The 26,898-nt window shown below is 40.4% G+C and overlaps 2 protein-coding genes across 2 annotated transcripts in view; both read right to left on the reverse strand.

Moving 5' to 3' along the window:
* timm8a (translocase of inner mitochondrial membrane 8 homolog A (yeast)) overlaps positions 1-26,898 on the reverse strand; it is a 72,975-nt gene that overhangs the window by 33,929 nt on the left and 12,148 nt on the right. The gene's annotated exons all lie outside the window — the stretch shown is intronic.
* The window catches only part of glra4a (glycine receptor, alpha 4a), a 50,448-nt gene that overhangs the window by 3,914 nt on the left and 19,636 nt on the right, over positions 1-26,898 (reverse strand). Inside the window, exons 2-8 of the mRNA XM_079556349.1 lie at positions 16,916-17,046; positions 14,262-14,329; positions 11,489-11,712; positions 9,093-9,175; positions 4,394-4,531; positions 3,869-4,083; positions 688-837 (exon numbers count right to left, since the gene is read on the reverse strand). Of these exons, the coding sequence (XP_079412475.1) occupies positions 688-837; positions 3,869-4,083; positions 4,394-4,531; positions 9,093-9,175; positions 11,489-11,712; positions 14,262-14,329; positions 16,916-17,046 (1,009 nt within the window). The remainder of the gene's footprint in view (positions 1-687; positions 838-3,868; positions 4,084-4,393; positions 4,532-9,092; positions 9,176-11,488; positions 11,713-14,261; positions 14,330-16,915; positions 17,047-26,898) is intronic.

Raw genomic sequence — 26,898 nt, forward strand, 5'->3', positions numbered from 1 at the left:
TTCAGCGCCAAGAAAAAAAACCCGCGAGGTCCACATGGAGCAGATGGACTTTCTAATGCAACATTTATTTGTGCTTACAGATTTGAAGAGTACACAAGCTTTTGACCTTGTATTGTGCGAAATTGTTTGTATGATACAAAACATAAATATTTTTGACCTGTGTCTAGTTGCTCCAGTGGTAAGACTATATGAAAACTGCATATGAAGTATCAAAAACTGATTTCCTCAGCACAGACCAATAGACAGTCACACGAGAAGTTACAAATAAAGCTCTTCTGTTGATTGTGCTGAAACTGTAATTGGGAAGATCGCAGCAAGATTTATTTTAGCTCATAACAGGTTAACCAACCAGTGCACAGATAGTCTGAGGCTAAGGAGACACATGTGTGAGATTGGTTTAAAAGCAGAAATGGATCAGAGAAGAGATCAGAAGGGTCTTTACAGGTCAGCCCTCACTACAGAAAAGCGCAGACTGAAAATGAGCCAATCTCCCTCATGTAATATGACAGCCAGCTCTAGCGTGTTGATGTTGTCAGCGGCTGAATATAGAGCCATGCACAATAACAAGAGACATAAGTCAATGTTATGGTACCTGACAGGGGTTAGTGGTTTTTAGGAACTCTGTAACAATGTGCGTCAGCGTGTATATCTCTTTTTTGTGTGTGCGTGTGCTTGATTTACACTCACTATTCTTTGCTGCCGCTGCCTTTTCCTGAGCCTGATGAACTCCTTGTGTTGCCTCGAGACAAAGTTGACTGCGGCGTACTCCAGCAGGGCGGCGAACACAAACAGAAGGCACACGGCCATCCAGATGTCAATAGCTTTCACATAGGACACCTGGGATCAGACAAGGTCACAAAGGCATCAATGTACGATCGATGGGGCCGATGGCTAATCTGTGGCCGGGTTCAAAACATGCACTTTCCTCTGTGCTAAAGCGCTAGGGACTAGAATGGTAATGAGCCTCTGAGATGTGTGAAGATGTCAGATAGAGACAGTCAAGGCTTGGGATGGAGTTCAAGTACAGGTTGGGTTCACATCAAAACGTTCTCAAGAGCCGAAAGTTTGATGTAGCGTTTGGGATGGAGATATAAATTGATATCACCATTGAATTCCACCATTTTAGGGGGGAATCAGCAAACATTAGCTGCAAACAATATGAAAAGTAAAGAAAAGAGCCCCGGAATGACTCAACACTTCTGACACACTGCAGCGTTCAGGTGCGTTTATGTGAAGGGTAGTTCCCGTTTTTAAAATCTCTTCTTCTTTATCATCGAATGCCACATGAATCGCAGAAATCTTAGCAGTTTTGACAAAGCCATCCCGAGCTCTGTTGAGACAGAGGGCAGGCCAGACTTCTGAGGTGGAAATCTGTCTTTTAACTGTCAGAATGAAGATCTTATTTTGATCTGGTTCATGGTTAAAATCTCAGTAATTACAACATGAAACAAAAATCAAAATGTCCTCTCTGTTTGAGACAATTAATCTTGTTTCACGACTCAAATATCCTCATTGAAGATGGACAACTCCTGTATGACTGAGAGCTTACACAGACTATGGTTTAAGCACTTCATGATGTAATGTCGACAGATTGTTGTGGAAAGTATCAAAACTATACATTTTTGAAAGCTTTATTAAATAAGCAATCAGAAAAAAAAAAAATCATTTGCTCGGATGTGTAAAAAAAACAAAAAATGTGATGATAGCAATAATAACATAATAAAAACATAAAAAACGGCGGAAATTTACGAAATTTGGCAGAAAGTTTAATTTGGTCGTTCCAATCAAAAAAGTCAATGAAACCCTTGTCATGTTTCATGGAGCTACTATAGCGATGACCAGAACTCCCCATTTACTGTAATGGAAAAATTGTATAATTGCCCAATTTTGCCCATTGACAACAGCAAATGTTTTTTTTTTCTCATTGCTTATACCATAAGGTTTCCAAAAATATATAGTTTTCATACTCTTCACGAAAATCCCACAACAGTGGAAATCTAAACATAGTCAACCAGACTAACTGTATTTCCATCCAGTTTATAATTTCTGTTTCTATCACAATAGAGACATGAAGCATTTGAAGCCCGAAGCTATTTACCAATTAGAGTACGTAGATCTATAGCTAAAGCTGCTTTGCACAAAACAGATGATTTAATATCAACACTTACTAAAGCTTTAAAGAAAAAACTATTTAGGGCAATAAATAAAAGGCAAATATTATTATTGTAGACCCCTGTGTTTCTAATATATCCTATAATATCCTGCCCTCTTGAGCCGACTGTACAAGAAAACCCATTATGCGTGCTTATTACTTAACCGTGTCCAGTGTGCCCTTGGTGAACTTGTTTTGTTTACTCCATGTAGCCTCTCACCTTGTTCCGTACAGGGCTTTCGCTCCATGCACAGTCAGCTCATAACTGACTGCGTCCTTAGACATCGCCCTATAGACCAGTGCCAGAGGTTTAAAAGGACTCCACTGGCCCATCCTTTTCCATTCTCAGTAATCAAAAATCAATTGTTCCAACGTCACTTAGTTCATGGAGCATTTGGGTCGGCCTTGTCAGCTAGTCAGGGCGTTATATAGGAATGGAAAAATGCTGCTTCTAAATCATGCATCATTTTTTGGGAGAGTGTCAGTGCAAAATGTCACCGGGGTGTGCAGTGTCCTCATTCAGGCAGAACTGCGGTTATTAGACTTTTTTCCATTGAGTTGCTGACCTTTTTGTTGAGACTCTGGCTGTGAAGGTTAGCGCCCCTGTTTTGAAACCATTCTAGGCCTATTTTGTATGTGCCCCAAGTAAGTAATGTCAAATGTGTGCATATAGTTTAAGAAAACTTTAAGGGGTCATATAGGGATGAATGTCAGTGCATGATAACAATGCCAGGTACGAGAGAGACAGTAGCTTCTCTCATGCTATGCTAATAAAGTGATGACACTAACAGTGTTGGGCAAGTTCCTTTAAAATTATAATAAAAATGTAACATATTTGTATTACATATTGCTGTTTAAAAATGTAGTTGAGTTACACTACTGTGAGTTACTTTTGAGTCACCTTTGGTAAAAGAAAAAATGAAAATAGTAATAATATATAATATATTTTTTTCCTTTCCCCAAGTTTTTGTTTGGACGACATTAGCTATTGCCGATCTTATACACCAGTATTCAACATGATTTGGTGCTGCGTTATATTTTGGGGAGTTTGGTATTTTTTCTTGATGAACACAAACCCTTTATATGCACTTGTAACTTAAACTTAAATTGCAATGACTAATATATTCCTGTATTTTGTGTAAGTAGTATGTTATATTCCTTAGCTACTGCATAAAATGTATTATATTTTTGTAACTCCTTACTTTTGTTAATGCATTACCCCCAACACTGGATACTAAACTCATTGTAAATATTTCTTCATATGGTTGATGTTAATGTTGGTAATTAATCACAAAGATGCATCCCATTGGGCCCACAGTATCTGCAAACTTGACATGATTCTTAAAGGGACTATACAGAGTTTAAAAATGTTAAAGTTAGTATTTTACTCCCCGACATGTTTCAGCCATGTCCTACTATGTAGAATGAGCTCAGACCTATTCACCACAACTGCCTCTAAAATCCTGCACTGTCACTCAAAAAGTTGGGTCTGAAGTGCCGTCATGCACGAGCTTAATATAGAACCTGTAGTTACGCGTAAGACCTGAGGTGGCAGTAATGAGCATAAAAATGACCAACTTGTATCTAGTCCCTTTAAACGTTGTCATTTGAACAGTGTGAAAATGAGTGCAAATTAGCCAACCTGGCACATTAACAAGTCTTTTGTGTGGTACTGTCCAGACTTCCAAATAATGATAAAATGTTGGCCCGACTAACCTTGGGCAGAGACGCTCTGGAGCCGGAGCTCTGAGTGGTCATTGTGAGCACAGTAGTGATGCCCAGTCCCACTCGGGCCGGCGCGGCGTCCATGTTGATCCAAAAGGACACCCAGGAGAGGATAACGATGAGAAGCGAGGGGATGTACATCTGGATTAGGTAGTACCCCATCTGACGCTCCAGGTGGAACTTCACCTCAATGCATGTGAACTTACCTTGGGATAGGTTACAGTTAGACAACATTAAAGCTTGGGGTTGAAATCACCGCTGTTTGTTTCAGTGGAAAATTACATCATTGAGTACTTTGCGAAATAATGTGTTGGAGAATAGAGAAACAGGTTCAGCATCTACTACATCTAAACATATGGACATTTTTTTAGATACCCAAATCGAAGGTAAAATCCACAAAAATAGAGACAGAACCAAAAACTTCTTCTTGAATAAAGAACTGTGCGGCTGTCATGGTTTATTGGATTTTTCTCATACAGCCCATTATAGACATGAAATATACAGAACACTACATACCAGTATTGTAGTACTTTGTGCAGTAGCCTAAATCCTTCTCCTCTTTGAGCACAAACTGTGGGAGGGTGAGGTCATCTGCCACTTGAACCGGGTTTTCAGAGAGCCACTCGAAAATCAGGTCATTCATGGTGTAACCGACTGTCAACAGAGGAAGAGAGGACACAGAAAAGATACCTTAAAATCTGTTTGTTTATTTGAAAAATAATCTATTTATTTATTTATTCATTCATGCTTTAATCTTGTGTGACTTCCACTATATCCGCCTGTCTCCTCACATGCTGACAGATCTGCCAACTTTGCATCGAAAACAGCAACAACTTGGCCTAAGGGGGGTTGGAGACAAAGCGTCAAGCCCAGGTGATTTTTGGAGATGTAATGTCCTTTTGCCCATCTGTCCGGCCACTCCCAGCCTCCGCCATGTATTTGTCACAATAAAGATCAAGTTGCGCAGTTACAGTGTCGTCACGACTGTCTGAAGGTCAAAGACAGACACACACACATTTGAAAAGCTCAGTATTCAAGAACCTCCTTATAATAAAACAAAAAAAGGTTCAACATTTATTTATTCTTAAAAAACAACAACATCAAAATCAGGCTTACGTATAATAATTATGCCTTTGTGAATTCTTCTGTGAACCCACTATGTATCAAATGTTTAAGCAATGTTGTTTAGACCTGGCCACTTGGAATATGCCAGTGCTTAATTTGCTTTCTCGGACAAAAACATGAAAATACATGGGCATAAATTTGCATAATGCCTTTCAAGGGTTGTGCTCCTACTTGGATGTGTTTGATTATAGATATATTTGAGATGCATCCGAATAATACCGAACGTCTGCCGGGAACCCAGAGGGCCGGAGTTACATAGGCATCAATAATTCAGCATGTTACGTCTTTTCCCGTGGCTTCCGTCTGAGAAAACAGCATCGCTAAAGCACACTCGTCTTGTTCATGAGGAGAATTCAGTGTCATTCACACATACCCTGGCGAGGGGAATACCAATGCTCTCTGTGAGGCAGCTGGCAACTGTTTCTGACAAGCTACAGTGAAGACAAACCGCACACAACTTTTAAGGAGAGACCCTTCATGTTCTTTCTATGTTGATTGATGAATGTGCTTCCCTTGAAATGCAATAATGATTTTTTTAAGAAAAAGAAAATACTTAAAGTTCCATCTTTAAAAGCATAATCATAACAACAAAATGGGGCACCAATAGTAAACCTGACCCTACAACAAAACAAAAGCAAAACAGAAAAGGTTGATGAATACAGTACTTTCATTGTGTATATTTATGTCAACAATCTATGGAAAACGTTACAGGGAAAAGAAATTGATACCTCAGTTGGAAATGCGCTGTTTTATGGAACTTTGTAAGGGTTTCCACTCTTGATTTGTAAGTGGATTTGAGGTTCTGGACATTAATGGCCTGGGGCAGAGTGAAGTGGTCTAAAGCTGCATATATGAGACTTTAATGTGTTTGAAAATGGCTCAATTTTGTGCTTGCTTCTATTTATACATCTCTAAAAGCCTTTGGCATGAAAGGAAGAAGATTGGCCTTGGCCCCGTACAGCTCAAGAGATAAAACCAGTCTTTACAAGGAATTTGCCCTTAAGAAATATTCTAGTTTGTGGAGCAGACAAGCTGATTCTCCACTGTATTTTAGTTATGATGCAACTAGTGATTGCGATAGGTCGCTCATGAGCTTTAAAAAAGGTAAGGAAAGACTAAGCAGTTTCATGTTTATGTCCAATATAGTGTGCTGTCTTTTGCAGGGTTTTCAACATTTTTGACTTTGGAGCCAAAGTTTTTCAGCTCAAAAACACCTGCTCCTCATTCACAAATCAACAAATTTTAAAGTGTCCTTTTATTGTAGACAGCCTAAGCCGCACCTGTGCAATATTTATGTGGTCTCATCAGCATCTTGATATGCCACACCTGTGAGGTGGCCTGGATTCTCTTGCTTGCTAACACATAGATTTGTGAACAATATTTGAGAGTAATGGGCCCATGTGTTTATAGAAAAAAGTGTATGTAATTGAGTTCTTCCCATGACAAAAGTGTTATGGTAACATTTGTGTTCAGTAAACAAAATGTCTAATTGGCGAAGGTGGGTGTTCGGCTGCGAGAGGTGCAGAACTTTTCTGTGGCTTTGGGAAGACTACAGTCGTCAGACTTGTTTTGTTTTTTACTGCTTTCTTGGACCTAACCCTCGGAGCAACTAGAGAGGACTGGCTGATGAAGAGTCCACAGCTGTGAGTAAACCAACTAGCTAATGGTAGAAGTTAGCAATTATAACACTGTGGTGGTGTGAAGCGCATGTGATTTCGAGCATAATCTGTCATGCATGTTTTGGAAAAATAGTAACTTGTTCGTTGCTGTAGGTGTGCATGATTAAAAGGCATGAGGGGTTGAATGAGAGAAACAGCACGTGTGTGCGTTAGATTTACATGTATGACTTTGTCTTTCATTTGCTTTGACTCTCATGCGTACAAAATGTGAGAATAATGGGTTATTAGCGGCAAACTGAGAACTGCAGTGATTACATTTATGGTGTTTCTGAACTGCACATTTTGTACTAAAATAAAAAGCGGACTGGCTTTGTCACATTCCTGCTAAAATATTTTTGACCGCTTCATGCACCAGAAAAAGCAAATGGGGGCCCCCAACCGAGGAGCGGCTTGACTCCCCGGGTGGGGGAGTTACTTAACTTAACATAGAAAATATTTTGTAACAAATGAGTTTTCCATTTTGCCAAAGATAAAATATCAACTTATACATGCCTGTAGTTGACTTTACATGGATGCTATTACTAATTCTATCTGATTCATTACTAATGCTCAATTTTGACATCCATCTTTACTTATTTTCTTATTTATTTAGTTCAAAACTGTAGAGCAAAAGCTGTTGATTTAAACAGAGCATTTGATACTGCAGTAGCTGCAGTAAAATCAATGTCCTCCCACAATTTAGCTCCAGCCAAGGTGATGACACCCTTGGGTGGTGCATGAACACCCGCCACCACAAGGCCAAGTATCCTCTGCAGGACTTTAATCTGAAATGATTATGTCTCCTTTAATGGAAGGTGATGCACTCCTCCAGAGCACACACATGTTTGTCTTTGCCCAAAAGGGTAAAATGTCTTAATATTCGTGTCTCATGCCTGGACATGCACCGTCTCCACTAAATTTATTGGCTTTTTATGTTTGTGCCTTTGTCAATTTGCAGAAATAAATCATGTCGCCCCTGCACTGAGACAGAGTAACTAGTTCTGCAGCAACAATAGCTCTTGCAGTTATTGAATCAGATAAGGCTGTAGCTAGAGCTATGTGTTTATTTGTAGGTGCTTGGTGCTGTAAGGGTGCTCCATTCGTCTCCCCTTTACGAGACTTAAATTATTTTGTCCCAGTGATAGGAAATTAGGTCACCTCCAGGCACAGGAGGTGTGTCTCATATAATAAAAGGGACACCGAATTAAAGTTTTATTATTAATATCCGAGAAATTGGTTTCACCAGGGCAGATGATATCTTTGCTAAAGGCAGCAAGGGAGCAAAGGCGAGCACTTTCTATCTGTAGAGCACTAAATGTTCTTTTGGAGAATTTTGGAAGACAACTGCAGTAGACAGGATTTTAATGAGAAATGTTCACCTGTCAGATGATCTATCACATTACTTACAACCAAACTGTCAAATTATATACACTACATACTTCTTTCATCTTGAATAACAATGTATTTGCAATACAAGCGTGTGATCTCTCTATGCCAGCAGATGTTTTGTATTCATTTATTTATTTTATGTAGATTCGTTTGATCTCAGAACCATGAGCATCAGATTCAGCGTCAGCTGGTAGCCATTAGCTCCAACACATGGAAACATCAACCTTTTTAAACACAGAAATGCCGGGTTTAATGTCCTCTCAGTGGTTATCCAAATGAAACTTGCTATGTATTTAAAGTTTGATTGTTTTGATAGAATGCATTCGTTTAAACAGACAGGCAATGAAAATCCATGACAGAGCATGCCATCTCCATGAAAAGGGTCTACATGACAGTAGGTTCACAGCAATTGGTAAAATAAGATGAGACTCTATTGTTCTTTCTCTCAATGGAAACGTTCACTTATTTACCTGTTTAATTTTTCGTCAATGAAATATTCCACCTTGGAGAGAGGTTATATTAGCCTTTAAAAAAAAACTCATCACATAGCGCTCGTGTTTCACAGCTATAAGATCCCGGGCTCGATTTCCACCTGGACGGGGCCTTTCTGTGTGGAGTTTGCACGTTCTCCCCGTGTCTGCGTAGGTTTCCTCCGGGAACTCCGGTTTCCCCTGTGACTAAAAACATGTACAACTGGACAGGATGAATGAGAGTGTGTTTGAGAGTGCGCATGGGGGGCGACGGATGGAAATTAGCTCAAGGCTACAATCCGGTGTGGCGTGTTTACATGCATGAGACCCATGTATGTTCATTAACATGCACTGTCCCAACCAAATAAAAACAAACAAAACAACTTCTTAAATGTATAGCTTGCAAGATCTGTTTTCTTCTTTCACTGTTATCTTCTCTGAAATGTTTTGGCTAGTTTCCATTCCTTACCTATTTCATACATGCGATTGTGGTAATGTGTCTGCAGATATAGGAAGAGTGAATTTAGAAAGCAGAGGGAATATTAGCAGGATGTGAAAAGAAAGCAGACTCACAGCTCTCGAGCTGCATAGTACAGGTCTGAATGTCCATGGGGAAGTTCTTCAAGTCCATAGGGCAGGACAGGATGAGCGTTAGCCTGAGATAGAGAGAAAGCAGAAGAGCCATTGGCAAAACAGCAGAAGGTAAGAAGGCGCTCGAGGAAAAGATCCTGGATAGCTGAGAGGTTAACAGGCAGAACAGGAAAGTCTAATATCAGCATGGAGACACTTTGCATTACATAAATCAGCAGTAATGAGCCAGCGCCAGACCACTTGACATAATAAAGTTAAAAAAGTTAAAATTGCTGCATTGTAACATGAACATAATTGGTGTCAGCAGCAGCCCTTTTATTATTGTACCTCTGATGCATTAAGCCCTTCTTTGGTGAAGATCTAGCACTGGCTGGCCTGTTTGGCAGTGTGTCTGGAGGAAAGTGGCGTAATTATGTACCTGCTGTAATGCATTGCCCAGAGGCCAGAGCAGAGCCAGCTACATTCACCACTGTGAGGAGGAGGATGCTATCTATCTACCCACATGTCAGGAACACACAACACCAGTCAGGTTCACCCAGATTCTAATTCATAATTCTAAGTAACATTACTCAATGATACAGTGGGTTCAGAAAGTTTTGAGACCTCTTTGTATTATATAGCCTGATACTTAAATCAAAGTGCTTCTAAATATAAAAATGAAACTGCAATTTCATTGCAACATGTTCAGACCAAAACACAAACTACAGACAGATTACATTGCTCTCCATCACTGTTGTAGCGTTTTCAACATTAAAAAAGTAAATGTTTTGTCCTGTGGTCAATTCCATTCATTGCCCATGATATTGAAAGGTACAGACTCTAAATTTATGTAAGCCTGTAGATTTGTTTATAAAGAGGGGATTGCAAAATGAACTTTTTAAAGCTTAAAAACATGTTAAAATGTTGTTCTCTCATCAAAAACATACCTGAAGTTTTGTTTCAAGCCGCTAGCACATGTTCGAGTAATATTTGGATCTTCTCCACTGGCTATTCTTAGCATTGCGGTGAAAGCTCCCAAAAACTCATCTTTTCCCCAAAAAGCTCCTCCTCAGGTCTATGTATCCAGGAAATGCTTTCCTCACCTCTCACTTGCTTCCTAAATTTAATCCTTTCATTGTGATGTGAAAACACTCATCATAGTTTCACTTCAGCCACACATATGGAGCAGTGTATTTTTTTTTCTTAATTCAAACAGCTGTACAGCAAAGAGGATCAAGATGAGGGGGAGGTGCTTATTCTATCTTGCTCGGAGGGACAGGAAGTGAAACTAGATGTTTTGTTTCAGTTGTTTTAGATCAATAATGCATTTTCTAACCAACAAAGATAGTCATAAAGATGTCTTTCACATTGATACCAAATAACTGCAAAAAGCATAACCCCCTCTTTAATAAATATAACAATAAACCCCGCCCACCCTGACTAGAGTAATGAGGTGCTACCCTAATCTTAATTCATGGTATTGCAATACGGCTACAGTCTTTATGTATAATTATTTTCAGTGGTCTTAGTTTTTGTAATGCAATATTATGGCCACTGCACTAAATTACTTATTGTAGGGGCACTGACTTCTACCTGACAAACAAAGGGTGGTGCACTGGGTTTTAGTTGGCCTTGTACACAAAACAGCTCTATATGTGCAAACTGCAAACTGAAGCAGGTTAAATATGCCTAAATATGAAAACCTTACTGAAGTTTTGGCTGTGGTGCACAAAAACCCTCAACATTTTACAAATAAATTGGACAATGTTTGATTCCACACTTCCCCCAAATTTGAGCTTATTCAGAAACCTTTTGGGAGTAAATATAAAAAGTACAAGGTGCAGAGTGCTGGGATTGTATCATTCCCATTGAAATAAAATGGGGAGTTCTGGTCCTAAAATAGGGTACAAATACTTCCCGAGCCCACTGTGTGTTATTGAAAGACTCCTGACTCACAAACATACCTTTACTCAATGTTTCTCTGCTTATTTGCTTGCACCACAATCAGTTAAATTAACCACAGAAAACAGGCTGTTGTCTTTCTCAATTTCATGGTTAGCTGGGCCATTTGCAACTTCTCTATTCTGCAGTTAAGTCCAGAGCTATTCATCTTTTCAACCAATTGCCCTAAAAAAGTAAGAAATGACTCCTTTATTATGACTCAACAACGTCCAACAGGCAATTTGTAAATACATTTGGATGAAAGAGATATTATTATTATTACTGTAGTAGGTGCAGGTCGAATTTACCTAAGTTTACTTTCCTTCCTTACCTGTAAAGCCTATGGTAGCCTTGTAAATGTGTTCATATTTAGCTTTACTTTTACTTCATGTCTGTTGTTATAATGCAGGGTGAATAGATTATTTAATGTGGAATTATCTTCACCATCTCTCCTTTACCTGATGCTGTAGAGGACGCTGCCATCCTGGAAGATCCGCAGCAGCTTGTTATCAGTGGTGACCTCGTGGAAATTAGCTCCCTTCTCGTTAGCGAAGAATAGATCAGGTTTCCAGATGGAGTCCAACATGGAAGGGTCTAGATCCAGCGAGTCATCGGGGTATTCGCTGTAGGCCAGGCGAGGGTCATTCCACTTCTGCCGTAGGAAGACATTGAGTCTGTAGTCCTGTGGAAAAATGGGGGGTTTAGTGATTATAAATATACTGTGGTTTAAGCACGTGTTTATGTATGTAATCATAGAAGGCTTTGACATACAGTGGTGAGAAAAACTAAGTACACGTTTGGAATTTCTCACATTTCTGCTTAAATTGGTCACAAAATGCGGTCTTCATCAAATTCACAGGAATGACTAAACAGTGTTTGCTTGATCTAATACCGCCCAAACGTTTACATTTGATCATATTTTCATTGTAAACATTCACAGGAGAGTGTGGAATAAGTAAGTTCACCTCCTGAATCTTACTGAACTACAGCACAGTTTTGTAAAGAGGAACGGTCATTCAGAGTTATTGCTGCAAAAGAAGGATCAGCAGCTATTTAATACAGGGGTTCACTTACTTATTCCATGCATGTTGTGAATGTCTCAGGTTTTTCTGCAAAATATCGGGATAAACTTCCTTCCATCCATCCATCCATCCATCCATCCATCCATCCATCCATCCATCCATCCATCCACCCACCCACCCATCCACCCATCCATCCATCCACCCAACCATCCATCCATCCATTTTCTTCCGCTTTATCCGGAGTGATAGACTTGTGAATTAATATTTCTATTGATAATATCACGTTGTTCAGGCCCTGAGGCAACAAAACAGCCCCACATCATGATGCTCCTGCACCAGACTTCACATTGAGCATAGGGTTTTGATGTTGATGTGCTGTTCCATTTGTCCTCCACGCATGATGACGTGTGTTCCTCCCGAACTATTCAACTTTGGTCTGTGAAAGAGCTCTTGCTCAACAGCCCTACTGGCAAAATATTCAGTGGACTGATTAACCCGAAGTTGAACAGTTTGGGAGGAATACACGTCATCATGTGTGAAGGACAAATGGAACAGCACACTAACATCAAAACCGTATCCCCACTGTGAAGCACGGTAGAGGGAAATCATGATGTGGGGCTGTTCTGTTGCCTCAGGGCCTGGACAATGTGCTATCATCAATAGTAAAATAAATTCAGAGGTTTATAAAGATATTTCGCTAAAAAACCTGAGACATTTGCAGATTAGACGCTCACAACGATGCATTCAGTGAGAGTCAGGCGGTGTACTCCACGCTCTCCTGTGAATGTTTACATGTTGTGGCCAATAAAAATAGGATAAATGTAAATGTTTGGGTGGTATTAGTTTAAGCAGACACTGTTTAATCATTCCTGTGATTTTGATAAAGATCAGACCACATTTAGTGACCAATTTAGACAGAAATGTGACGAATTCCATTACCTTTTCTTGCCACTGTATGTTGATTTGGTAAACCACATATTAAAAACCTTCTCATACAGGACTCACGTATGGCGTGTGTGAAGGTCTAACTTATGAGAGAGAAATGAAAACTATAGAAGCAAGATTATAACTTCAGGCACCATTGCTTGTTCACATAATAAAAGGGGCAAGTATCAGGTGACACCAATGACCTCGCCTCGAAGTCTCGCGGTCCAATGTTCTTTGACAATACAAGGCCATTTCCGCTGACCCGGCACATACAGCACTGTACATGTAAAGTTAGAAGCTGCGAGCCCCTGGACCTTCTCATTCACTTTCTCAATTTTTCATTTTAATTGGAGAGTGGACAGTTCATTATCAGCGTGTCAGTGACCCAACGGGCTCTGAAGGTTGCTCTGTTATGCTTCAAGAGACGCAGAAATGAATGGTATGAACAATGAGGGAGTTTGCAAAGGGGTGGAAGGTAAAAGTGTTCCAAGACAAGAGCAGAGACATGTGTAGGAAGTTCTTGTGCAGGTAGTTCTTTGTACCACTAGGTGTTTTTTGTTTTTTTTCCTCAAAATATTTATTGACAAGTTGAGCCTGTAGAAGTATTGCATCAAATATTTACATCCACTCTTCACTTTACTCCTCAGAGTTACCTTAATTTTTCATGTCATGGATTAAATGAGATAACATTGCTCAGAGATTTTGGGCTATGCTGACCATCTTTTTCGAGAATCTCTTTTAGATCTGAAGCAGCAAATCATTTCTATTGTTGTTTTTCCTCTATTTTTACAAGAACAGACCTTAGAGGAATCCATCACAGCTAGAGCTTTAACGGTAGGTTATTGAAACGTTTGAATGTTTCACTAAATTCAGAGCTCGATAAATAACGGAATCTAGGTCGTCAAAGGTTATTGTACCTGATCTTCTCTTCAACTCGTTTCTGATCATGTCAAAGTTGGCAGGTATTTCCAGGTTTGAGCAGCATTCCAGAGCATGTTTCCTATAGTTGGAGGTCAGAAAAGTCCATGTTCTAGAGTGATACTTGGTGTGAGAAAAGTATGATTTAACTGCCTGCTAATACACTCAAGATCACACATTTCTTCAGCTGATATATCATGATATCCAGAAATGAGATATGAAAAGTGAATGTGTTTAACTGGTGACTTAGACTGGTGCCAAATATTTGTGAAATCTTTGCATGTTTAAGCTCTGGCGATGAAGGTTTTGCAATATTCATGTAAATTTCAGTAATGCTGCTTTGTTATGTCGTGCATTGTCTTACCATTGTAGTTTCCGTAATGGAGCCAAAGCTGTTGATGAATATATTGCAGGTGACATTCACTGGTGGGCCTAAAAGAGCAATAAACAAGTTCAATTCCCCATCCTCTGTATGTGGTGATTCATGGTTCCACATTTCTCTCCAAAACTGCCTCTGTATCTCTATGATTTATACCTCGGTCTCCATCACCATTCATCCCCTTACTCTCCGTGTGGCTGTAAATATTGCCAAAGGTGAGTTTGAACACTTTTACTAATGGCTGATAATCTGGCTTGTTTTACGTTTCATGATGCTATGAAGACCTTTAGTGAAATCTATAAATAATAAAAGTAAACAACAAAAACCTATAGAGCAGTTTTATTGTATCACAGCTCAGTAATGTTATGCACTAATATATTGTTTTTATGTTTGCAAAAGAAATCAATGCAAACATTTTATCCTTCCTGCGATAAAGCATTCATTTTTGTTCAAGTTTGATTTACTTATATTTAGATTATGTTGATGGTTCCACAAAAAGAAAACCCTCCTTTGTAACATTTAACTTGAATGAGAACAGTCCTGCCTTCACATCAACACTAATTTACATCACACAAAAAGGATAGAAAGGCATGTTCTGTTCATTAGTCTATATCCTGAGGCCACAGTCTTTCTTTAGATAAGTCTGGTCAAGGTGCATGAAGGCCCATCTAAAACATAGCCATGCTTCTACAAGATGAACTAACAGGAAGTAGCTGTGTTTCTGGGACCGAGCAAGGCCACTGTACAATAAATCTGTTCCTGAATTAATAAAAGATCAAAACAAAAACAGGAAGTATGTATCTTCACATATCCTCTGCAGCACTTGTGTAAACAACAAGCTGATGAAATATAGATGTTTTGGGAAGCAGCCTCTGTTCCCACATCCAAACCATCAGTGGTCGTCTTAATCGGTCATTACAATGTAAACAGAGAGTTATAGCATCATTTTATCTACTGCGTGTCTATTACCATATTGAGAGGAGGCTTGTGGGATTGGTAAATACTGCCTTTTCTCTCACATTCACCCCATGGCCCAAAAGATGTGTTCAACTACAAACGTGTGATAGTGTTGGCTTCACTGAAAGAAACAAAGGACTGCCTTCATTTATTCAGGAAGTTTCAAATGATCAGCAATATGTCTTCCTCCAGTGAGTCCTAGTCCAGTGTTTCTCAAAATGCATCACTGGTGGCACTTAAAGGAATAGGCCACCGTTTTTACATACTAAAATATGTTCTTACCTCACTTTAGTCGAGTTAATATATCCCCGTCTGGTCTTTGTCCGTGCGCTCTGCCAGGCAAACGGAGCACATACGCAGCCTCTCCCACATGTCACATAGCTCCGAAAAAGCTCACGATAGAAGCTACCAAGCTCTTCCACGTGTTCCCTATTTAAATAAAGTTACGTGAAGTGTTTTCATGCGAAGTATATTTACACAGAAATGTAACATGTCGATTTTATAAGCAAATAAAAAGGGGGACTATATTGTGAGGCGTAATGATACGAGGAGCAAAACGTCCGCGCAGTAACTCCTAAAGGTTATTGACGGAAGTGAGCGGGGGAAGTCTTTAGGAGTTACTGCGCGGACGCTGTGCTCCTCGTATCATTACGCCTCACAATATAGTCCCCCTTTTTATTTGCTTATAAAATCGACACGTTACATTTCTGTGTAAATATACTTCGCATGAAAACACTTCACGTAACTTTATTTAAATAGGGAACACGTGGAAGAGCTTGGTAGCTTCTATCGTGAGCTTTTTTGGAGCTATATGACATGTGGGAGAGGCTGCGTATGTGCCCCGTTTGCCTGACAGAGCGCACGGACAAAGACCAGACGGGGATATATTAACACGTCTAAAGTGAGGTAAGAACATATCTTAGTATGTAAAAACGGTGGCCTATTCCTTTAAGGTCATCTACAATTTTAGACTTTATTGTTATTAGAGATTATTTTATTTATGCCATAGTAGTGTTGTTTAGTTAGGTGTTTTTTATTTTATTTAGACCAATAGCCACCGGTAGCTCTGCTTTATGACCGCGACGCTAGGGGGCCGCCATTGCTGCAATACCTCCATCTGTGGGCGGAAAAACAAAAGCTAGTTTTCCATCAGATAACATTGCACTTTACACACGTTTTAAGCAACTGTAAAGCCTGGTTTCAAATTTTTTGGAACTTTCCACAGCTAGATATTGCTCCTGTGATAACGCTGGGTTAGTTACAATTAAAGAAACCAGGCTGATTTTCATAAAGTACATTTTAGAAATCTCGCATTCTAATGAGGGCTGGACTTTGATTGACAGGCCGTGAGCATTAGAGCTAGCTATACGTTGAACCACACGTCACGCGAGGGCCGAGTCTAGTGAATATCCCGCCCTTATGTTCTTTTTAGGAACATGCTCCGTCAGAGGAGTCTGTAAATCCGGCATGATTTCCCTTTCGAATGTAGTCATTATGGTAAACGGGGAGGCGTGAGGAGACGGAGTCTATTATTTATTTTGTCTATGATTTAGACAGGCAAGTTTATAGTAAAATGAGGTGCTTGCTGTGAAAAGTTTGTAAACTTTTCACCGTAAAGTACAATCCTTGATAGCGCTGTCAACAACAACAACAACTTTGTCAACACCATTACATCGCTATACCTTTGAAATTGGGTCTAATTCGTGCATCATATCCTGAAGTTCTCCCCATCAGCTTGTCCAGGAAGTCCGAAGGAGACATCTGCGGTCCGGGCCGGCTGGGGGGCTTTATCTCCTCCTTACAGCAGCTCGGTCTGACGGTGGATGGGGGGGTAGACAGGGACACATACACATACAAAAGAGAGGAGAAAGAAAAGACTTGAGAAGAGCAGAGGAGGATTTGACTGTGCGCATTGTACGGAGGGAGCGCAGTGGGGGTGTTGGGAAAAAATAATGACAATCCATCAAAATGAGGAGCCAAATCAGCAAGTCAGTCATCAGCAAAAAAAGACCCGGTGGTGGTGGGAAATGAGGGTGAAAAATGGCTTGGCTCAGCTGGCAAGGCGCGATGTACTCACTTTACCTGCATGGACATTTATAAAGACAGTGAAATCTATTTTTGTTGTAGATTATTATATTATAATATTATTATTAACAGAAGAGTGATTGGTATGCTCTCATTGCAGTCACAAAGTCAGATATGAAAACTGGTAGGCTACCATAAAACAACAACTATTATGCTGTTAAAACTATTTTGACCAAGCCAGAGAACTTGCCCCATTATTAACTTCATACAGCCAAGGCTTAGGGGTTCAAGCAGAGAGTTTGACCAGGTTTAGAAAAAAACAAGCTCACTGTGAATTCACTCTTTTCCATTTGTTACACAGTTGTCTTGTTCTGGCGATGAACTTTATTGCTCTGTTTGTCACAACTGTCATGATCCCAGTGTTTGGTGTACAGAGTTAGGTCAATCCGCCCCCAGAGCCATAGCATTACTGTGTTGTAGTGCGCACACAGAACTCTAGCAAGTTGACTGTGACATAAAGCCACTGTTAGGGGCTATGTGGGTTACATAACAGTCTGGGTGCATTTTGAAAGGTGTTAGGACTTATGCAACCAGCCACAATGGGGGGATTGACAAAAAGGGGCCTATAAAAGACAGAAGCGTATGAGCTTTTGATGATCAGAACTTGCCTGAAGTGGTGTTTTTATTTCATTTGCACGTGTTTCAGTAAGCCTGCTTTTTTCTTTGCGTGTACAGTATACACATCTAAATAATTTCTGTCGTCCAGTTCCGCTCTCTAAATGCCTTCCCCGTCTGTGATATTATAATGAGTCCTCTGTCCATCTGCACCTGTACCAGACCGGTTCTGATCAAGTACACTTTTTTTCTGAAATTGCCTGAGCCACTGAAAACTAAATTCTCATGATACGACGTGATAAGGATGTTAGATGTGCATAAGATGTAAGTGAAGAAGCTTTAACATGTCGCAGCTATATGGAATCCACTTCACTGCTGCACATCTGTCATCCTCAGTCTCCCTTACTCTCATTCAGCGGAGCAGGGAGATTGATTTACAGCCAAACTCTTCCACTGTGAGTCAGGGACGGCCTGTGTGTGCCCTTTTCACAATACACCAGGGACAGGACTGCTTTGGTTTATAAGGCTACAGCCTTAGACAGGTGTCACAATATGAGACGAATAAATACCATATACCTGCAACTGAGAAGGGCTCTACTGTGGTCTTGCACTTATCAAACTTACAAAAACAAAACAATCTTTAAATGAAAGCAGAACTAAGTAACTCATGCCCCAGAGGCCATAAGCGCCACTGCAGGTTTCGTAGCATGTTGCCTTTTTTTTTTTTACTCATTAATTGTCTGTGAGAGCAAATACTACGCTGACAGAAAATACAAAGGGAGAGAGGGATATGGAGGTAATTTTTTTCACTCAAACTTGGCTGTAAATACTGTTTAAGTGGTGCTAGCCTGCAGGTAGTGTTACTTGTTAGCCTGTTAGCTTCATCTTGATTTTATTAGTATGTATTGCGCCTCCAGCAGTGGCGTGTCTAGCGGGTGGCACGGGGTGGCACGGGCCACCTGATTTCTGCTGGGCCACCCCACTCACTCTGGGGGCTGAGGAAGCATGAGGAAGAATATTTGTAGCATAAATAAATATTGATGCTATTATGCTGAATGGCATTTTGTAAGTAAACCCAACCCATTTTGTTATGGTGATGGCATTAGTTAGTGGTCGCACAGTTTGGATATTGGTTGGGTTGGTCCAGCATCTAATCACATCATATCATCCAATCCTATTTTTTTCAGGCAGATACAAGAAGGTGCTCACAATGTAGTGCGCAGATCTTTAACCCCCCTTCATGCTACGCGCCACTCAATAAAGCCGACAAGCCAGAAAGTCTTTAGAAATTGTAAGCCCTATGCCAGTATCCACACAAGAATTACCAGCCAAGATTTTCAACAGATAAAATGGTCGACTGTATTCTGTAAAAGTTGTTTCTCCACATTGTGTGCACCTAATTAAGCCCACAGTTCTTTGGTGCATGTTGTTGCATAATACTATTCTTTTTTTTTCTTTTTTTACAATCTCCAGAGCCATCAGAGAGTGCATGTCCTCTTTTGTGGTTCGGTCCACCGCTGAACTCCTCACCCTACTCCCATCTCCTCCCTCAGGGCGCACATTACCTCTCCAGTAGACCTTATGCATTTATAACCAGCGTTTTGCATGAGCTGAAACCAATGAATAAATCTTACATTACACTGAGGCGGAGACAACTCAATTTAAGGCGCGTCAAGAGATTTGGGGGAATTTTTTTTTGGCACTCATCGGCGAGGAGGGGAACGGTGGCCCACTTGTGTCGAGATTGATGTGTGTTGAAAGAGATTTAGAAGTGCGCGCATTGACAGCTAGGACGCCTTCCAACTGCTGTCTGTCTTGTTGGCAGCGTGTTGTTCTTTCGGAGCTGATTTTTACTATGAGGTCTCTTCAGGTTAGTGCACTGTACTCTAGTCGATACATCTTAAGGCTGTGTCACACGCCAGCAGTGTTGCCCCAAGAAGTCTCCTCTCCAAGCTCTTCCGAAACTGAATTATGTGGGCCTTTGTCTGAATTATTAAATTATTAAGATGCTCTTTGCTGACATTTAATGAGTGCGACCTTTTCCGACCTGACATCCCTTTCCTTAGAGCATCCGTGCCAGACTCCTGACAGGAAAACCCAACAACTCTTTCTAGTAACAGAGGCAAAGATGGAGCTGTCACTATACTGTAATACTGTTAACAATGCACTTTATTGATCATGACGGCAACCAGGTGTAAAGATGTATTTTCACTACTACAGTTCCGATCCAAATACATTGTCCCCACTAATGTAATGTAAAATAGAGCTTTTTCGAGGAGTAATTGGATAAAAAAAAAGTACAAAATATAAAGTTCATCATTCTTCTCTTCCAGTCCTCCAAGAATAGTTTTCTTATTGGCAAAGCATCTTAGATGAGGGTTTAATTCTTTTGTCTCTAAATTTTGTGACACCTTTGAATCTTGGTATAGCTGTATCTGGTCTTTTAAAAGATCAGATCTATTTACAGCTGAGTCAAGGGGACTGATTGGGAACCAATATTGCAGTATTATTTATTTATTTTTTCAGCTGGCCTAGTTCACGTTCACAAAGCACTTTTGCAACCGAGCTAAAGCTTTCATAATGTATTCTTCCTCTCCACTAGCTCCTTTATTGGTCATTGAAGAGTTTCCAAACATGGAGTAGGATGTAAGGCCATTGGGATTTCTGCTTTGGATTACCTTGTACAATTATATCTGACATAACTCTGTGTTCAGCGGCAGAAGAGGCGGAGCAACTTGGACAATGTTGTTTTCCTGTGGGAGACTAGAGTGAGCCGGGCAGAATGCCCAGGCTCTCTCCCTCTCAATGCTGAGGACCACAGTCCAGCCAGCGTTAAAGTTCACAGGGTTAAACAGGCACTGAAAGGTATAATGTGATCACGTTTACCTTTTTAGCTTATTACTGCAAAATGATGATTAAAGTAAGTAAGGCTGTTGAAAGTTGTGGTCCATATAGCCAGAGCTAACATTAGCTTTTTCTATGAGTGGTCAGCAGAAACTGTGATCTGTTTTTGTGGGATCATATTTCGTCTCCTCTTTACATCATATCTGGCCGTGAATCATTTGATCTAGAGATCATTTGAGCTATTTTTCACTGTTCATGCTGTTTGTTTAGATGTGGAAAGTAACAAGCCCTGCAACAATAGACACTTCCAGGGTTTGTTTGCTCCTTGTTCCACTTCATCACAAATTAAATGATTCAAATTGCTCGTTTTAACTGGACCAAGCCCCATGGTTTCACCTGGACAAGGATTCGCTTCATTGATCCAAGTCAGAATGTTTGCACGTTCAGAAAACCTCAAACAAACCGGAAAATCCGAGCAATGAAATGTTCATATGGTTCGTAGAATTACTGATTGGAGTTTGCAGGATGGCTGTTGCCAAAATCGTATGTTTAGGATGTTGAAATATGCAGCTGGAAAAACACATTTTTCCACAGTCCACCAACTTTTTCTGTTTACAAACACTAAAAGCAGCCAAAAAATGAACAATTGGTTGTGTTCAGTCAGGCATTAATTAAACCACCTTCAACCTTTTGTACGAATGGCAAGTGGTTCAGGAAAACAACATGTTACTGTGTTTTATGGAGCTCCATGCACCAGGGACTGACAATTTCTCAAGACTGTTTCAAGAATATCCAGCATTGCTGATCATTTTTATTTGTGACAAAAAAAAAGTTCTTCTAACCCAAAACAGTGTCAAGACCAGAATAACATGGATCGAATTATAATAGATTTGTTGTAATTCAAATTCATATTTATAAGATACAGTATTTATAAGATACAGTATACTGCTACTGTCAAAGTCCTGTATGCAGCACCTACAGCTGTAATGTATTGAAAATAGGGATGCCGACAGACAACGACAACATTAGAAGGCAAGGCAAGGCATGTTTATTTATACTTCATATAAATTTCATACACAAGGCAACCCAATGCGCCTTTAAAACTTGGTTGAAACTAAGCTCAAACTTAGTCAATTTAGTAGTCAATATTCAGTGAAAGCTCCCTTTCACTGAATATTGCTGTTTGTCCTAAAAATATATTCTAACAATTTCATTCTTATTAGCTAGTTTGCGATCAATGGTCGGTGTTATGGAGCATGAATAGGAGGCTTGTGCAGGTATCAGTACTATTATCATATTCACATAATACTCAACCAGAAGTGCTCTCACATCCTTTTCAAACACTGAACTCTCATGTCCCACTTCTTAAATTATCCCTGAAGTCCTCTTGCGTCTCAGGTATGGCTCTCCTACTAAAGAAACATTGTGTTGGAGTCAGCCGGCATTCCTTGATATCACCCCTTCCAAGTGTAAGGATTGACTCATGCCTCTGACAGACCTTCTATCAAAATGGATCCATACTTAAAGGTAATACACTGACATGTCATTTTTTTTTGTCTTTAATGGTCTGTGAGCTCTTGTCCTCTTATACTGTATGTGATGGCCTATGGCTACCCTGTCCCCCTTTTGATCAATAGGCTCATTGTGGAATGGGATTCGGAGCACACTGCAATTTACTCTTTCACATTTATCTTCAGTGACGTGACCACTGCCACTCCTGGACACTGACACCTCCAGGTATGGGGAAACACGCAGAGGCTTCCTTCATGGTGCTAGAGTTTAGCCCACAACAACCCACAGAGTAGGAGATGTTTATCTACCTCTGAAGGAATTCAACTGTTAGAAGTTGTAAAACACAAAGAATCTAGAGATAGAAGTCAAGCAAACAAGCAACAGTGAAAAAGAGCCTATTGGAGCCGCTAACGATTGGATCACTTATCACTTTATTGAAATGTGTATTTGAGTGGCTTACGACTTAAGCAGACAGCTCAAACTCCTCTCCAAACTGTGTCCTCCTTCCCTCACACTCTAGCCCTTAAACTCTGCAAATAATAAGCCCAATGGAGACTTAGCATGTGATTTCAATTACAAAAAAGAGAAAATGTTGTATTTTATTGTAATTGCTAAAACAGTTCGAATCTCGGGCTCAAAATATCAACAATCCAGGGCCAGATGGAGTTCCAGAGCGGGTCCTGAGCGCACCAACTTGCTGGGGTGTTCACTAACATCTACGGCTGTCACGATAACTATCGACTTATCATTCAATAAATGACAGATAATCAATACATTTTCGGGCTCAATATTTCTCATCTATTCATTTATTTGCATTTTTATACTATAATGTATACTCTAGATAATATACGTTTAGGTGCAGGTCTGATTTGGACCAGAGGTAAATTACTCGTTACTATTATGAAATCATTTAAGGTCAATATTCATCACTCTTCCAATGTGCTAAATAATTAGTTTAGTGTATATAAATGTAGTCAAAGGAGTAGTCAGTAAAATGAGGGTAGGGCGCAGACCTACTTTATTTTGCTGTTGCGAGGCATTCCCATTAGACACTGTAATGTTTACAGCCTTGCCTCTAATTAACCCCTCCCCTTTGTAAGTGCACCATTGCTATTCTCCTCTGTGTTAACTTTGATCTTTTGTTTTGTCGCGAAGCATAATTACTGCGGCCAGGAGCCAATAATCACACAATCTTACTGCATGTTAAAGAATATTTAGCCGCCTCAATAAAAACCCCAGAGGTTAATGATTTAGAGTAATCCGCACTAACCCGGGCTAAAAATGCAACACTGTGCTATTGCCCGTACATGGTTATGTGTAATGCAATGTTTAATCTGGTGGGAATGAGGCCTGACAGCAAGAGTATCCAAGTAATACGATGTTTCCAGGAGTGCAATGACTGTGACTGACAGATTCATGGTCACAATGCTGTTTTCTGCATTTAACAGCTACAACTGATTGACTGCACACTCTAACGCAATTTACGTTGTGTTTGCATTTCTGCAAGTAGATTTGTCTCTTCACACTTGACCCAGAGAACACATCACCCCCGTCCTCCAACAGCTCCACTGGCTCCTCGTTCTATACCGCATCCACTACAAGCTCCTCCTCCTCACCCACAAGTCCCTCCATGACCTGGCCTCGCCCGACCTTACCGAGCTCCTGCAAAAACACCAACCCACCCGCCACCTCCGCTCAGCCGACACCAACCGCCTCACTCCCATCACCCACACTAATCGCCGGACCTTGGGGGACCGAGCCTTCGCCATCGCTACCCCCACCCTATGGAACTCACTCCCACAGTCCAGAAACGCAGACTCACTACAAAACAGTACTCAAAACCGTCTTTTTCTTAAAACTGTTTCTACTATTGTTTTCCATTGTTACATCATGTTTGAGTTCAGCCGTGTTCAATGAAAGTTGGAGATACAGTATGTAAATCTGTAGTGATGTTCTCAGCAACCTGGAAATGCCATCTAAATTGACAGCACATAAATGCCAATTCAAAATAGGAATAAACACTCCCATTTAACTAGCCAACTCCTCTCATATCAGGATGTGAAACTTTCATGAAATCTCAGCTCTATCTTCATATCTTGACTGCAGGCCTCTCAGTATTCAGGCCATCTTTCTCACATCTGAGGTCTGATATCTGCGTGGAATGTCGTCTTCCTGTCTGTCTGTGTGTGCACGAGGCAGAGCCAGCAGTATTTCTGAAGATGCACTGTACTGGCTGCAAAAGAGTCCTTTGATGTGTCTGCTGTGGGGCTTGATGGACGCCAGCTTATCCTTAGTCAACAGCCTTTTTCAACACACACACACACACTGGTCTTGCATTGCTGCAGGCCCGAGGTTCTCAAAGTTTCCGCCAAGTACCATCAGGCTGATGATGTGACGTTCATGACCAAATCAGCTTTAAAGGAATAGGCCACCATTTTTCCAGACTGAGCTATGTTCTTACCTTAGCTTAGACGAGTTGAGGCGTACCTGTCTGGTCTTTGTGCGTGCGCTCAGTCACGCAAATATTGTTAGCATTTAGCCTCTCCCTGCATAGGTATAGCTCCAAACGGGGGTTAAGTTAGAAGCTACCAAGCTGTTACACGTTTCGACAATATTGCTGCGTGGCCGTGGAAGTGCTCCTGGTGTTATTACGCCTCACAATATAGTGCCCCTTTTTTTCCGCTTAGAATTGGATTGGATTGTGTAACTTTTCACGTAACTGTATTTAAATAGGGAAACGTGGAACAGCTTGGTAGCTTTTACTTTCACCCAAGTTTGGGGCTGTACCTTTGCTGAGAGAGGCTAAATGCTAACAACACACGCATAAAGTTCAGATAGTTACACACCAACTGGTCTAAGTTAAGGTAAGAACATATCTCTGTATGAAAAAACGGTGGCCTATTCCTTTAAGGTAATTGGTTTGAACTGAATCTCAATTATGAAAAGACCTGGATCTTTTTTTCAGTCAATTTTACCCAGAAGTTCCCTGAACGAACACAGGAATCAGCCCAACAATGGAGCAGACTACACAAGTGAAAGCTTTTTGCACTTAAATTATTAGTCAGACCATTGTAGCCGCTTTACATTAATTGTGGTGCAAGATTTTATTCACACACACGTTGTTCAAAGAATAAAAGTCCCACTGTAATTCTGGAATCAAAAGATGTGCCTTTGGCAATCATGTCTTAGATAGAAATCTGGCTGGTGTCATAAAAGAAAATAATAACTATTATTATTTTTCCGGGAGGCCTGGTCGCCTCCCGCGGGAGGTGTTCCAGGCATTTCCCATTGGGAGGAAGCCTCGTGGAAGGCCCAGGACACACTGGTGGGACTATGTCTCCGAGCTGGCCTGGTGTCGCCTCGGGGTCCCCCCAGAACAGCTGGAGGAAGTGTTCGTGGATCGGGAAGTTTAGGCATCTCTGCTGAGACTGCTGCCCCCGCGACCCGGCCCCGCATAAAGCGGAAGAAAATGGATGGATGGATGGATTTTTTATTATTATTAATGATTATTATTAATGGCTTACACTTGTATTGCACTTTACAAGCCTGTATTTCCAAGTTCATCAAAGCGCCACACTAGTCATTATTAATTCACCATTGGCTGTGATGGTAAGATACAGCCAAAAGTCTGCTCTGGGGTAAATTGTCAAATTATCGATTGATTCGCTGTGTCGTACACCGTCAGATCAATCACGAAAATATAAAAATAAAATGAATTTAGAGTCTAATCTTTATGGGTCGGTCTGGCCACAATTAAAAAGTTTGTTTCCTGTCCACCTCCCAAACAAGACTTTTTGTAAAGTCAAGTTATTGTTTTGGTTGTTCACACCTAAATGCGATCAAAAAAATATTACTACTACTACTTAGATTTATGTTTCATTACGAAGCCGGTGGAGAACGATTTCTCATCCCAGTTTAAATATTCTGCAATATCGGCGACATGAGGCCACAGTTTAGACCGTGGACTTCGTTGTTGCCTATTTTCATTTTTTTGTTGAGGTTTTTTGTTTTTGTTTGGGGGGTGTAAACATTGTTCTAGGTGTAAACAGCCTATTTTATATCCATGCGTCCAGGCTTCCGTCAGTCGCCTTCAAACAGTCTGAAATTAGTTTGTCTCTAACTATTGTCTCTCTTCATTCTTCTTTCCATTTTTGTCTTTTTTTCTTTTCTTTTTTTGTTACAACATAGTCCTGGTTCTAACAAGAAATCCTCAGCAACTAGAAACTAAATCATCAACTTTCCAGTGATTGAAATTGTCCGAATCATAGCTCTCCTTGTTGCTTGTCGGTATCTAGTATTGTTTGGTAGCCAAAACATTTACCTTACCCATGATGCAACGCATGGTAGTACATGTTTTCAGTGGTAGCACCCACAGAAAACCTACGCAGACACAGGGAGAACATGCATAAACTCCACACAGAAAGGCCCAGTCCAGTCGGGAATCAAGCCTGGGACCTTCCAGGTGTGAAGTACGAGCACTAACCATACTCACCCAAACAAAAAGATCCAGTCTTCAGTTCTTTGAATTGAACAGATCCCCAAAGAGTCATATATCAACACTACACCAGGCCAGGTCAGGTCATGATCAAACCGAGTCTAAAAGGGGTTTTCAACTTTGGACTAAATTCTGTCTAAAATTGTAAACCATGTGTAAACCAGAAAAGGTACC

Source organism: Gobius niger (genome assembly GCF_951799975.1).
Source record: "Gobius niger genome assembly, chromosome: 5".
NCBI classification, from domain to species: domain Eukaryota; kingdom Metazoa; phylum Chordata; class Actinopteri; order Gobiiformes; family Gobiidae; genus Gobius; species Gobius niger.